At 46.9% G+C, this 15427-nt stretch overlaps 1 protein-coding gene across 22 annotated transcripts in view; it reads right to left on the bottom strand.

Moving 5' to 3' along the window:
• The window catches only part of CCDC158 (coiled-coil domain containing 158), a 1147529-nt gene that overhangs the window by 53439 nt on the left and 1078663 nt on the right, over positions 1–15427 (bottom strand). For 19 of the 22 annotated variants that reach the window (XM_033914104.1, XM_033914130.1, XM_033914150.1 and 16 more), the window contains one exon: positions 2934–3116. The exons of 2 other annotated variants lie outside the window; for them this stretch is intronic. In XM_033914104.1, the coding sequence (XP_033769995.1) occupies positions 2934–3116 (183 nt within the window). Of the gene's footprint in view, positions 1–2933; positions 3117–15427 lie in introns of those variants that run through there. One more of the 22 variants, XR_004536447.1, reaches the window with a different exon arrangement.

The raw sequence follows: 15427 nt of genomic DNA, 5'->3' as shown, positions 1-15427 counted from the left end.
GCGGTCCAGAGGAGGGCGACGAAAATGATAGGAAGCTTGCGCCAGAAGACTTATGAGGAGAGACTGGAAGCCCTGAATATGTATACCCTAGAGCAGTGTTTTTCAACCGCTGTTCCGCGGCACACTAGTGTGCCGCGAGATGTTGCCTGGTGTGCCGCAGGGCCGCCGGGCCCGGAGCTTACAGGGGGCCCGAGGCAGGGGCGCCAGTAGCTCGCCAAGGCAAAGTGAGTCGATCACCCAGGACTCACTTTGTCTTGGCGATCTAATCCACAGTTCTTCAACCGCCGGTCCGCAGGAAATTTTTGCCGGTCCGCGCAGGACCGGCAAGATTGACTCATTTGAACTTCCTGCCGGTCCGCGCAGGACCGGCAAGATCAGCATCGGAAGCGTGCGCTGGGCCGGAGAGATCTTGGGGAGCCTCCGACAGTGGCTTTCTCCCCTCTCTGCAGCTCTCCTTTACTTCCCAGCGCAGCGATTCACGAAGGCAGCCTCGGGGCTTTTGCTGAGTCGCGGCTGCCTCTGATGATGCAACTTCCTCTTTCCTCAGAGGCGGCGCGACCCAACAAAGGACCCGAGGCTGCCTTCGTGAATCGCTGCGCTGGGAAGTAAGAAGAGCTGCTGGGAGGGGAGAAAACCACTATCAGTCTGGGAAGCTGCTGGGCAGGGGAAAAAAGGGACAGCTGCTACTGGAGAGGGAGAAGGAGAAGGAGAGATGCATCTGGGAGGGGAGGAGGGAAAGGAATCTGGGAAGCTGCTGGGCAAGATAAAAAAAAGGGACAGCTGCTACTGGAGAGGGAGAAGAAGGAGAGATGCTTCTGGGAGGGGAGGAGGGAAAGGAATCTGGGAAGCTGCTGGGCCAGGAAAAAAAAGGGACAGCTGCTACTGGAGAGGGAGAAGGAGAGATGCATCTGGGAGGGGAGGAGGGAAAGGAATCTGGGAAGCTGCTGGGCAAGGAAAAAAAGGGACAGCTGCTACTGGATAAGGAGAAGAAGGAGAGATGCTTCTGGGAGGGGAGGAGGGAAAGGAATCTGGGAAGCTGCTGGGCTAGGAAAAAAAGGGACAGCTGCTACTGGAGAGGGAGAAGGAGACGGAGAGATGCTTCTGGGAGGGTAGGAGGGAAAGGAATCTGGGAAGCTGCTGGGCAAGATAAAAAAAGGGACAGCTGCTACTGGAGAGGGAGAAGAAGGAGAGATGCTTCTGGGAGGGGAGGAGGGAAATGAATCTGGGAAGCTGCTGGGCAAGGAAAAAAAAGGGACAGCTGCTACTGGAGAGGGAGACGGAGAGATGCTGCTGGGAGGGGAGGAAGGGAAGAGAGTTACTGCTGGACAGGAGGCTGGGAGAAAGAAAGAAAGGGGGCAGGCAGGGAAACAGAAGGAAAGAAGAGAAACAGAAAAAAAGAAAGAAAGGTCAGGGAGAGAGGAAGAAAAAGTTGGGGGAGGGAATGAGGTGTGGAGGAGAGAAAGCATACAGGCTGATAGAAGGGAAGAAAGATTGGATGCACAGTCAGAAGAAGAAAGTGCAACCAGAAATCACCAGACAAGGTAGGAAAAATTATTTTATTTTAAATTTAGCAAAGTGGAGGCAGTATTACCACAGTTTTCAAAGGAATTTGCCCAAATAACTTAATAGTTAACTGGGTAAATTCCCAGAGATGAAAACTTCCCTTCACTTACTATGCACAGTTCTGAATTTATATCTGCTGTCTATATTTTACAATATGGTCACCTTTTACTAAACCGCAATAGTGGTTTTTAGCGCAGGGAGCCTATGAGCGTCAAGAGCAGTGCTGGGCATTCAGCGCAGCTCCCTGCGCTAAAAACTGCTATTGTGGTTTAATAAAAAGGATGGAGGGTATATTTGTCTATTTTTGTATGCTATAAAAACCAAATACAGAGAGAGACTGAGAGCTGTTGACGAAGAGCTACGTGTGTGTCTTTCTTCCATTCCAGCCAGAATATCAGCTTTGTGTTCAGCCAAACAGGCCCAGGTTTCGCACTGAATAAAGTATTTTATAATTTTTATAATTTTTATTTCATAATAAAGTAATTATAAAATACTTTCTTTGTGTTTATTTGATTCCTATTCAAGAGAATTACTTTATATATAGTCAATATAGGCAGAGAGTTAAATTTTTTAACATTTTCTAATGGTGGTGTGCCTCGTGATTTTTTTCATGAAAAAAGTGTGCCTTTGCCCAAAAAAGGTTGAAAAACACTGCCCTAGAGGAAAGGAGAGACAGGGGAGATATGATTCAGATGTTCAAATACTTGAAGGGTATTAACGTAGAACAAAATCTTTTCCAGAGAAAGGAAAATGGTAAAACCAGAGGACATAATTTGAGGTTGAGGGGTGGTAGATTCAGGGGCAATGTTAGGAAATTCTACTTTACGGAGAGGGTAGTGGATGCCTGGAATGCGCTCCCGAGAGAGGTGGTGGAGAGTAAAACTGTGACTGAATTCAAAGAAGCGTGGGATGAACACAGAAGATTTAGAATCAGAAAATAATATTAAATATTGAACTAGGCCAGTTACTGGGCAGACTTGCACGGTCTGTGTCTGTGTATGGCCGTTTGGTGGAGGATGGGCAGGGCAGGGCTTCAATGGCTGGGAGGGTGTAGATGGGCTGGAGTAATTCTTAACAGAGATTTTGGCAGTTGGAACCCAAGCACAGTTGGATTCTTGCCCAGAAATAGCTAAGAAGAAAAATAAAAAAATAAAATAAAATAAAATAAAAATTAAATTGAATCAGGTTGGGCAGACTGGATGGACCATTCGGGTCTTTATCTGCCGTCATCTACTATGTTACTTTGTATGTTAATATGTTACTATGTTACTATGTTTTATAGTCCATAGTACGTTTTCTATAATAGCTAACTTATATTAAAGATAGTTCAAAGCAATTACATAAGGCCACAGGCCCTGTGTTATATTTACCTTTATGGATAGGCAATTCACGTGGACAAGCAGAGTATGCAAGTTTCTCTACCTTCCTAGGTACTACATTGCAATCATCTGCTGTAGGGATCACTCTGGGTATAGGAGATTTACATCTAGCTTTCCAATCCTCAAATGCTGGTGAAGGAGTACGACTAGATGCAGTAGAAGTGGAAGAGCTCCCTAATATATATAAATAAAGCAGATATTTGAAAAAAATACACATTTTTAATATTTACAGTTGTGCATTGTATAAAATTATTTATATGGACACAAATTCTAAATTCACTTGGGTTGGAAGATTGTCATCCTTTTAACAATATATTTCAATTCCCTACTCTATAATGGTTCAATTCATCGAGAACTAAGTGGTAACAGAAATAAGGAATCAGCATGCTCTGAAAAATTTGCATAACCATATCCTGAGAACTTTCAAATCCACTGAGAGAAGGGAAAATAAATTCATTGCTTACAAAAATAAGAAAGAATGCTTCATCAGATTTCTTTTTGTGGTCTGAAGATATATCGATGAACATTTATTAATAACATAAGAATTGCCATACTGGGACAGACAGAAGGTCCATCAAGCCCAGTAGCCTGTTTCCAAAAGTGGCCAATCCAGGTCCCAAGTACTTAGCTAGATCCCAAGTAGTAAAAAGCACAGTTACTTACTGTAACAGGTGTTATCCAGGGACAGCAGGCAGATATTCTCACATGTAGGTGATGTCATTAACGGAGCCCCGGTATGGCACTTTAAAAGTGCATCGCCACTTTAAGACTTTCAGAAATGCGATAGCCCGCATTGCGCATGTGCGAGTTCCTTCCTGCCTGACGTAGGTGCGCGGTCCCTCAGTTTAGTATGTCAGCTAAGAAGCCAACCCGGGGAGGAGGATGGGTTGTGAGAATATCTGCCTGCTGTCCCTGGATAACACCTGTTATGGTAAGTAACTGCGCTTTATCCCAGGACAAGCAGGCAGCATATTTTCACATGTGAGTGACTTCCAAGCTAACCAGAATGGGATGGTGGGAGTGTTGGCCTTTAGGAAAATAAATTTTGTAATAATGTGAGGTGAATGTGTGAACTGAGGACCAGGTGGCAGCTTTACATAGTTCCTCAATATGGGTAGATCGTAGGAAAGCTGCTGAAGCTGTCATAGCTCTAACTTTATGGGCTGTGACACAACTCTCCAGTTGCAATCCAGCCTGAGCATAATAGGAAGCTAACCAGTTGGAAATTGTTCTCTTGGAAACAGGATGCCCCAACTTGTTAGGATCATAGGAGATGAAAAGTTGAGGAGATGATCTATGTGACTTTGTTCTGTCGAGATAATAGGCCAAATCTCGGCTTGCAATCCAGAGTATGAAGAGCTGTTTCTCCTGAGTGAGAATGAGGCTTAGGGAAGAATATTGGAAGCACAATTGATTGATTGATTGATTGAGATGAAATTCAGTAACAACCTTCGGCAGAAACTTTGGATGTGTGTGAAGGACTACTTTGTCACGATGGAACACAGTGAAAGGTGGGGGGTCTGCCACTAATGCTTGAAGCTCACTGACTCTTCTGGCAGAAGTAAGTAAAATAAGGAAAACAACTTTCTAGGTAAGATACTTGAAATGAGCCTTAGACATTGGTTCAAATGGAGGCTTCATCAACTTAGCAAGAACTACATTGCGGTCCCAGACTACTTGAGGAAGCTTGAGAGGTGGTTTCACATTGAAAAGTCCTTTCATAAATCTGGAGACCAAGAGATGATCAGTGAGAGGTTTACCCTCCACTGGGTGGTGAAAAGTTTCAAGTTTATTAAAATTTTGATATAAACGCAATATCAAATATTTTCAATGTGTATAATAATAAAAGGGTTTTTTTTTGGGGGGTGGGGACAAAATAAAACAATTTATACAGGTAAACATACAATCGATGTACACAATTAATTAGTGATACATAAGGAAAAAGGAATGAACTACAATTGGTAAAGAAAGTAGAACATTTAAGGAAAAACATCAGGAGGGTAATTGAAAATGTTTTACATATAAAGCTAGGTCTAAAAGTGATGGACTCGAATGGATGTAGACTTGAGTCCTGACTCTGACAAATGAAGAAGATAATTCAAGACCAGTGAATCTGAAATGGATTGCGGATCATGATGATGAAGACACCAGGAAGAGAAACGAGTCCACATCTGCTGATAACATTGTTGAGTGGCTGGTTTCCTGGAGGCTTCAAAAATAAGTCTCATTGGTTGAGAGAGGTGAAGTTCAGCTGCATTCAGTCCAAGAGATACCAACACTCCCTTATAGGCATGTCAACCTCTATTCATTACCATTTGGATCACCATAAATCTGTTCTTCTAATTTCCCTTGATCTTTCATCAGCTTTTGATACCGCCGGTCCGCATAAAATTTCTGCCGGTCTGTGCAGGGCCGGCGAGATCAAGTCAGCAGTTAAATTTCCTGCCGACTGCGATTCCTGCTCACTAATGTTCCTCCCAGCTTCAGGCGATTAAGACAGGCTGCCGACGTCAGGGCCTTCCCTCTCTGAATCTCGCCTGTTCGGAAACAGGAAGTTGAAACAAAATAGGCAGGACTCAGAGAGTGAAGGTCCCGATGTCGGCAGCCTGTCTTGATCGCCGCCCCTGCCGAGTTGCTGAAGAGGGCCGCGGGGAAGTTACAAGTAGAATGGAGAGAGCTGCAGATACAGGTGCAGGTGGAGGGAGATGGTCAGCGTGTGCGAGCAAGATCCTGGGGAGCCTTCACAGTGACTTCCTCCCCTGCCACCAGCTCTCCTACTTGCCAGGGCAATTATTTACCAGCAACTTCCTGCAGGCAAGTACTGAGAGCTGCTGGAAGGGGAGAAAGCCACTGTAGGAGGCAGGGAAGCTGCTGGATAAAGGGAGAGCTGTTACTGGACTTGGAGAGAGTTAGAAGGAGAGATGCTGCTGGGAGGGGAGGAGGGAAAGGGATGGGAACAGAAGAGAGTGAAGAAGGCGATAAGTGACAAGAAAGCATTGTTCAAAAAATGGAAAAAGACCAAACAAAGGAAAACCAAAAGGAGCACAAAGAACACCAAAGGGAGTGTCACCGAGTGGTTAGAAAAGCAAAAAGAGAATACGAAGAGAGACTGGCGGGGGAAGCAACAAACTTTAAATCGTTCTTCAGGTACATTAAGGGGAAGCAACCGGCAAGGGAGGAAGTGGGACTCTTGGATGATGGAGACAGAAAAGGAGTGGTAAAAGAAGAAAAAGAGATAGCTGACAAGTTAAATGAGTTCTTCACGTCAGTCTTCACGAGGGAAGATACAGCCAACATTCCGGAACCCGAGGAGATCGTAAATGGAGACCAAGATGATAACTGGTCAAATTAGAGGTAAGCCAAGAGGATGTCCTCAGGCAGATAGACTAAAGAGCGACAAATCGCCATGTCCGGACGGCATTCACCCAAGGGTACTCAAGGAACTAAGGAACGAAATAGCAGAGCCACTTCGACAAATATGCAACCTATCCTTGAAAACCGGAGAGATCCCGGAGGACTGGAAAATAGCAAATGTCACGCCCATCTTCAAGAAGGGTTCAAGGGGTGACCCAGGAAACTACAGGCCGGTGAGCTTGACCTCAGTCTCGGGAAAGATGATGGAAGCGCTGATTAAGGACATCATCTGTGAACACATCGAAAACAATGGACAGCTTACATTACATTACATAAGTGATTTCTATTCCGCATGTGCCTTGCGGTTCTAAGCGGATTACAAATTAGAAGAGATCTGGACATTTCTGAGAGAATTACAAAACACAGATTCGTGTGAGTTACATGATACAGTAGAGAGTTACAACTTAGAAGATATCTGGATTTTTCCGAGAGAATTACCTAGCAAAGATTCAAGTAAATTACAGATTACATTGGAGAATAACAATATATTCAGGTAACATAAGAAAATTATCTAACATTGAAGGAAGAAGTTTATTGGATAAAGAAGGTGGTCGCTTATTTAGGATCTGAATATATATTGGTAGGTATGATTCGAGGGGTTAACTAATGTGTTATTCACGGGGGAGAAAGCATGTGCGAGTAGGGAGGAGATTAGTAAGTAGGGAAGTGTTTTTTGAATAGAAAGGTTTTGATTTCTCTTCGAAACACTTTAAAGTCTGTTGTTTTGATCATCAGTTTGGTGATGGTAGGGTCAATTTTCGCTGCCTGTGTCGCTAGAAGGTTGTCGTATAGTTTCTTGCGTCGGGTACCATTGTGAGGAGGGAAGGTGAATAGGTTCTGAGTTCTCCTTATTCTGGGTGTGCGGTAGTAGTATAGGCGGTTGTTTAGGTAACTGGGGGCAGTACCATGGGTTACTTTAAATAGAAGACAGTAGAATTTGAATTGAGTTCTTGCTTTTATTGGAAGCCAGTGAGAGTCTACATAGGCGGGGGTGATGTGGTCAAATTTTCTAAGTGAGTAGATGAGTCTGATGGCTGTGTTCTGAACAGTCTGTAGTTGTTTTATCATGTTGTTTGGGCATGGTAGGTAGAGGCTGTTGCAGTAATCTAGGATACAGCTAAAGTCGAGTCAGCATGGCTTCTGCAAGGGTAGGTCATGCCTCACAAACTTATTGTACTTCTTTGAGGGGGTAAACAGCCAGGTGGATAAAGGGGAATCTATAGACATCATTTACCTTGACTTCCAAAAAGCCTTCGACAAGATACCACATGAGAGACTGCTTAAGAAGATATGGAACCACGGGGTGCAAGGGGAGGTCCACCGATGGATCAAAAACTGGTTGGCGAATAGGAAGCAGAGGGTTGGTGTAAAGGGCCATTACTCAGACTGTAAATGGGTCACGAGCGGAGTTCCGCAGGGGTCGGTGCTGGGACCACTCCTGTTCAATATCTACATAAACGACCTAGAAGCGGGAACAAAATGTGAGGTCATTAAATTTGCAGATGACACCAAACTATACAGCAGGGTTAAAACCACGGAAGACTGCGAAGATCTCCAAAAGGATCTAACGACACTGGAAGAGTGGGCCAAAAAATGGCAAATGAGCTTCAACATAGGGAAATGCAAGGTCATGCATGTGGGGAAAAAGAACCCGATGTTCACTTACAAAATGAGGGGATCACTACTAGGGGTCAGTAACCTTGAAAGAGACCTGGGAGTGATGGTAAACACAACACTGAAGGCGTTGGCGCAGTGCGCCACAGCCTCAAGGAAAGCAAACAAAATGTTGGGTATCATTAAGAAGGGTATCACGACCAGGACGAAGGAAATCATCCTGCCACTGTATCGTGCAATGGTTCGGCCGCATCTGGAGTACTGTGTCCAGTACTGGTCACCGTACCTCATGAAGGACAAGGCAGTACTTGAGGGAGTCCAGAGAAGAGCAACTAAACTGATAAAGGGTATGGAAAATCTCCCATATACTAACAGATTGAAACAGTTAGGGCTTTTCTCCCTGGAGAAGCGGAGACTTAGAGGAGACATGATAGAAACCTTCAAGATCTTGAAGGGCTTAGAAAAAGTAAACAGGGACAGATTTTTCAAATTATGGGGAACCACAAGTACAAGGGGGCACTCGGAGAAATTGAAAGGGGACAGGTTTAGAACAAACGCTAGGAAGTTCTTTTTCACTCAGAGGGTGGTGGATACATGGAACGCGCTTCCAGAGGATGTGGTAGACAGGAGCATGTTACAGGGCTTCAAAGAAGGTTTGGATAGGTTCCTAGAAGACAAAGGGATTGAGGGGTATAGATAGGTATAGAGGTAGGTTATAGGGATAGGAGTAGAGGTAAGTATAGGGATAGGAGTAGAGATAGGTTATAGAGTTAGTCAGGGACCACTACTCAGGCAATGGGCCTGATGGGCCGCCGCAGGAGCGGACCGCTGGGCGAGATGGACCTCTGGTCTGCCTCAGCGGAGGCAACTTCTTATGTTCTTATGTTCTCTGTAACAGCTCCACAAAATACTGCACTATCATGTTCTGATATCCATTCCATTACCGTCCCATAAACATCACCCCCTACTGGCCACGAGCCACTACTGTTCAAGAAATAAGGAAAATGGGTGCCACATTTTTGTTAAGTTATCCATGTAAATGTATTGTTCGATATATTGGTATTAAATATATATTCTTTGTACCGGAACAACTTCGCAGCTTCCTGGAAAACAACATAGGCTGCATTAGAAGAAAATGGCCTGGTTTTGTAACCACGTTATGCCTTTTCCTTTTAATAATGATGTTTAATTTAGAGCTCCTTATCTTTTTCTTTTATGTTTCTCTAAATTTATTGAGGTCAAATAAGAGCTTAAAATTATATTTAAGATTTAATTTCCAACTCAAGTAATTTATTGAATTTGCCATTTGATAAATTATGGGCTCCTTTTACATAGGTATGTTAGGGCCTTAACGCGCTAATCCGGTGCATGCACTAAAAACGCTAGCATACCTTTGTAAAAGGAGCCTTATATGTTTTCAATTCTAAAAGGAATACTTTGGTAAATTGAACTTGATGTTTAAAATTTGAAAATTTCCTTTGAACTTGTGGAAAAATTTATCTGTATTCTTAATATTAATGCTCTGATTTTCTGTAGCAAGAGGTTATCTTGTGTATGAGTTTGAAAAATTAATAAATTTAAATTTTAAAAAAAAATCTTAGGAGTAATTTTCGATCAAAAGCTCTCATTTCATGAGCATATTAGAAGTGTTATTAAATCTACATTTTTCAGACTACGTCAAATACGCTCTGTTTCAAAATTCTTAGAACCTTCATCTCTGAATATATTAATACATTCCTTGGTGATTTCAAAAATTATTACTTCGTTTCTTCTTTTTTTCTTTTTTTCTTTCTGTAGCTAGCTGGTGCGGGTGGTTGTAGGCACCGGGAGGCGAGCGGAGAGGAGAGAGGAGCAGCGTGGGCGAGGGCAGGCAGGTTGGAAGGCAGGAGGACAGCGTGGGGTAGCGGCGAGAGGAAGCTCCGCCCACCCCCCAGCGTCACAGCAGCGTCGGCAAGCCCAGACTCCCCCTTAAAAGGGAGGAAAAGGCTGAGCCTGGGAAGCTTCGTTTCTTCTTTTTTTCTTTCTGTAGCTAGCTGGTGCTGGTGGTTGTAGGCACCGGGAGGCGAGCGGAGAGGAGAGAGGAGCAGCGTGGGCGAGGGCAGGCAGGTCGGAAGGCAGGAGGACAGCGTGGGGTAGCGGCGAGAGGAAGCTCCGCCCACCCCCCAGCGTCACAGCAGCGTCGGCAAGCCCAGACTCCCCCTTAAAAGGGAGGAAAAGGCTGAGCCTGGGAAGCTTCGTTTCTTCTTTTTTTCTTTCTGTAGCTAGCTGGTGCGGGTGGTTGTAGGCACCGGGAGGCGAGCGGAGAGGAGAGAGGAGCAGCGTGGGCGAGGGCAGGCAGGTCGGAAGGCAGGAGGACAGCGTGGGGTAGCGGCGAGAGGAAGCTCCGCCCACCCCCCAGCGTCACAGCAGCGTCGGCAAGCCCAGACTCCCCCTTAAAAGGGGGCGAGCCAATGGCGCGCGGCCGTTCGGCGTGCGGCGAAGGCGAGCGGCAAAGGCGCTCGCCTTAGCGAGAGCGCCTTTGCGAAGGAGCCTTGCGAGGAAACCAGAAACGCCAAGTAATTCACTTTTCTCTTTTCTCCTTTTCTATTTTCTCTCTCTTACCCACAGCAGGAGCACACCAGCACTTCACGAGAGCAATGGAGGACCCAGGAACCCAGAGGTACTTTCCAGTATACTGCACAGAGTGTAATATGTACGACTACCTCCCCTTGGGAAGGCGCGAGTACATATGCAGTCGGTGTCAGGAACTGGAAAGCCTGAGGATGGAGGTCGGCAGATTGAGGGTCAAGGTCCAGGAACTCGAGGGACTGGAAGGACTGAGCAACACAGAGGAGACGAACTGGTCAACCAAGGACACAGACGGAGCAGACCCCATGGTGGACCAGGTGAGGGACCTCGAGTGATTCATCGAGGAGGCCTATAGGAGGAAGGTGGAGGAACAGGACCATCAGCTGCACAGACATATATCGGCAGACGAGACCCAGGATCCACAAGGCGACACCGGGGAAGGACCCAGCGGAGGAATCACGCAAGAGGAGGAGACCGTGACCCACCGGGACCCCGAGGGAGAGACACCACATTACACTGAGGACACAGACCTGAGACAGAGGAGGTTGCTGAGGAAAGGGAAGTCTGCTATTGTAGTGGGAGACTCGATCTTGAGAGAGGTAGATAGTCACATAGCTGGAGGAAGGGAGGACCGGCTAGTGACTTGTCTCCCAGGGGCCAAGACACGAGATGTCACTGAAAGGATCGAGAGGATCCTGGACGGAGTAGAGACAGAGGAGACTGCGGTGATAATCCACATCGGAACGAATGATGTGAGCCGGAGGAACTTCAGCATGGCCACACTGACTGACCAGTTCAGGGCCCTGGGACGGAAGCTGAAGCGGAGTACCCGGAGGATAGCATTCTCAGAGATCCTGCCTGTACCGAGAGCAGATGCAAAGAGGCAGGCAGACCTCCAGGCTGTGAACGCATGGTTGAGGAGATGGTGCCAGGAGGAGGGCTTCCACTTTGTGAGGAACTGGACGTCCTTCTGGGGAAAGAGCAAGCTCTACCGGCGAGACGGCCTGCACCTGAGCACAGCGGGAACTAGACTACTGGCAGCAAATGTGAGGAAGGAGATCGAGAGGGCTTTAAACTGAGGAGAGGGGGAAAGCCGACAGCTGATCTGATGTTGACGCTTTGGACAACAGTATCCAGAACAGATGCTGAACGGGCTGACTGCAAGGAGGAAGTAGAGAGACCGGTGAATCTTATGATCAGACAGCGAGGGAAACACCAGGTAAAGGGAGCTTGCTGGGAGGAGACTAAGGGGCATAGAGACACAGGGGGACTGGGTGGCACGAGGGCAAAAACTGAGGGCAATATAGGGGTGCCACAAGGCGAGGGGGATCAAACAGAGCCTCAAGGGATGATAGCCCAGGAGGAGACCGGTAGGGCTAGAAAACCCAGAGGAGAAGCTGGGGAGAGGGGTGGCGGAAATGTGGGGAAACCGAAAGCTGCGAGAGTAAAGGCTAAGGGCAAAGCAGAAGCACAGGGAACAGGAGAACTGCCCGAAATTCAAGGGGAGGCGGCCCAGGTAAATACAGAGGTGGAGGAAAAACGACGGGACCTGCGGTGCTTATACGCCAATGCAAGAAGCCTCATGGCCAAGATGGGTGAACTAGAGGTCGTAGCCAAGGGGGAGGACCTGGATATAATTGGAATTACAGAAACATGGTGGACAGAGGAGAATCAATGGGATGTGGCGCTGCCAGGGTACAAGCTCTACAGGAGGGACAGGACCCACAAGAAGGGGGGAGGCATAGCACTATATATAAAGGACTCTATCTACTCGGTCGGGATGGATATGGCAAAGAAGGCAGAGGGGCTGGAATCGCTATGGGTCAAATTGCCGGGAAACAAGGGTACAGGCATAAAACTGGGGCTGTACTATCGCCCACCTGGTACGCCGGAGGAAATCGGACACGACTTGGAAGCTGAACTGAGACAAGAATGCAGGACTGGAAGTGTAACAGTGATGGGGGACTTCAACTACCCGGGGATTGACTGGAGTACGGGTCACTCCAACTGCACTAAGGAAACAGGATTTGTAGAAGCTGTGAGGGACTGCTTCATGGAGCAACTAGTCAAGGAACCAACGCGAGGGAGTGCTACTCTTGACCTCATCTTAAACGGATTAGGGGGGCCTGCAAGAGGGGTAGAAGTGGGAGGACCACTAGGCAACAGTGACCACAACGTGATCCGATTCACATTAGAAAGGGGGACACCCACAGTAAAGAGGACCGCAACAACTGCGCTCAACTTCAGGAAAGGGAACTATGCTACTATGAGGGAAATGGTGGGGAGGAAGCTCAGAAACATCCTTAGGATGGAGACTGTAGGAAGCGCCTAGACTCTATTCAGGGACACCCTGCAGGAAGCACAAAGAATGTACGTCCCCAGTTTCAGGAAAGGCGGCAAGAACAAGCGGTCAAAGGACCCGGTTTGGATCTCAACAGAAGTAAAGAGGGCAATAAACGACAAGAAAGTGTCCTTCCGGAGATGGAAAAAGGACCCAACGGAGGAAAATCACCAGGCGCACAGGAAATGCCAAAAGGAATGCCACCGAGAGGTTAGAAAAGCAAAAGGGAAATATGAAGAGGGGCTGGCCAGGGAGGCGAAAAACTTCAAGGCATTCTTCAGTTACGTAAAGGGGAAGCGACCAGCGAGAGAGGAGGTGGGGCCGTTGGACGATGGGGATAGGAAGGGAGTGATCAAGGAGGATAAAGAGGTAGCTGAGAGGTTGAACACGTTCTTCTCGTCGGTTTTCACGAGAGAAGACACATCTAATATACCGGACTCAGAGGAGCTCATGAGTGGGGAACAGGCTGAAAAATTAGAACACATAGAGGTAAGTAAGGAGGATGTCCTCAAGCAGATAGACAGGCTAAAATGCGGCAAATCGCCGGGCCCGGACGGGATCCACCCAAGGGTTCTGAAAGAACTAAAACAAGAAATAGCGGGCACAATCCAGCATGTTTGCAACCTATCCTTGAAAACTGGAGCGGTACCAGAGGACTGGAAATTGGCGAATGTCACACCTATCTTCAAGAAGGGATCGAGGGGTGACCCCGGAAACTACAGGCCGGTGAGCCTGACTTCAATTATAGGGAAGATGGTGGAAGCTATGATCAAGGATGGTATTTGCGAGCATATCGAGAGATATGGCCTACTGAGAACAAGCCAGCATGGATTCTGTAAGGGAAGGTCATGCTTAACGAACCTTCTGTACTTCTTTGAGGGAATAAGCAGTCGGGTGGACAATGGGGAACCTATAGACATCATTTACCTTGATTTTCAAAAGGCTTTCGACAAGGTGCCACATGAAAGGCTGCTTAGGAAACTGTGGAACCACGGGGTGGGAGGGGATGTGCACAGATGGATCGAGCACTGGTTGTCGGGTAGACTTCAGAGGGTCGGAGTAAAGGGACAATACTCTGACTGGCGGGGAGTCACGAGCGGTGTGCCACAGGGATCGATGCTGGGGCCGTTACTCTTCAACATATTTATCAATGACCTGGAAAAAGAGGCAAAGTGCGAGGTTATAAAATTTGCAGACGATACCAAAAAGTGCGGCAGAGTTAGGTCTAGGGAGGAGTGTGAGGACCTGCAAAGGGACCTGGACAAGCTGGAAGACTGGGCAAACAAATGGCAAATGCGCTTTAACGTGGAAAAATGCAAGGTCATGCATATAGGGAAAAAGAACCCGTTGTTCAAATACAAATTGGGGGGGGCATTATTGGGAGACAGCAGTCTTGAGAGAGACTTGGGTGTGCTGGTAGATGCATCACTGAAGCCATCTGCACAGTGCGCAGCAGCCTCGAAAAAAGCCAACAGGATGCTGGGCATCATAAAGAGGGGCATAACAACCAAGACGCAGGAAGTCATCATGCCATTGTATCGAGCTATGGTGCGTCCACATCTGGAATACTGCGTTCAATATTGGTCGCCGTACCTCAAGAAGGACATGGCAGTGCTTGAGAGAGTCCAAAGGAGAGCAACGAAACTGGTAAGAGGGCTGGAACACTGCTCATACGCCGAGAGGTTGGATAGGCTGGGGCTCTTCTCTCTGGAAAAGAGGAGGCTCAGGGGAGATATGATAGAGACCTTCAAGATCATGAGGGGCATAGAGAGGGTGGATAGGGACAGATTCTTCAGGCTGAAGGGGTCAACAGGCACGAGGGGGCATTCGGAGAAACCGAAGGGAGATAGGTTCAGAACAAATACAAGGAAGTTTTTCTTCACCCAAAGGGTCGTGGACACTTGGAATGCGCTACCGGAGGAAGTGATCAGGCAGAGTACGGTACAGGGATTCAAACAGGGATTGGACGGATTCCTGAGGGATAGGGGGATCGTGGGATACTGAGAGAGGTGCTGGGATGTAACACAGGTATAGAAAGCAAACCAAGTAATAAGTATAGAAATCCAACCAGGTCGTGCATGTGCAAGACCGGAGGGTTAGGACTTCGATGGGAAGATAAGACTCAATGGGAAACCAAGGTGGCAAGGGGGCCCCTTCTGGTGACTCAGACAGGCCGTGACCTGTTCGGGCCGCCGCGGGAGCGGACTGCTGGGCAGGATGGACCTGTGGTCTGACCCAGCGGAGGCACTGCTTATGTTCTTACTGCAATGCCTTTTTTGTGGGAATTGCCAAAAAAGAAATTACGTCTTCAAATTATTTAAAACATTTCAATAAAACTTATCATGAAAGCAAAAAAATACAATTAAGTCTCGCCGCTCCTCAAAAAAGCACACTGGCTTCCGGTTACTTACAGAATATCTTATAAAATGTGTCTACTAACCTTTAAATGCCTTCTTCACAAAACACCGGCTTTAAACGATAGGCTCCTAATTCCTAACGATCAGCATTTACTTTCAGTTCCTTCCCTTAAGGTTATCAATATGTGCCA

This window comes from Geotrypetes seraphini, chromosome 1 (assembly GCF_902459505.1).
Source record: "Geotrypetes seraphini chromosome 1, aGeoSer1.1, whole genome shotgun sequence".
Lineage (NCBI taxonomy): Eukaryota > Metazoa > Chordata > Amphibia > Gymnophiona > Dermophiidae > Geotrypetes > Geotrypetes seraphini.
This window is presented reverse-complemented; position numbering and strand designations above follow the sequence as displayed.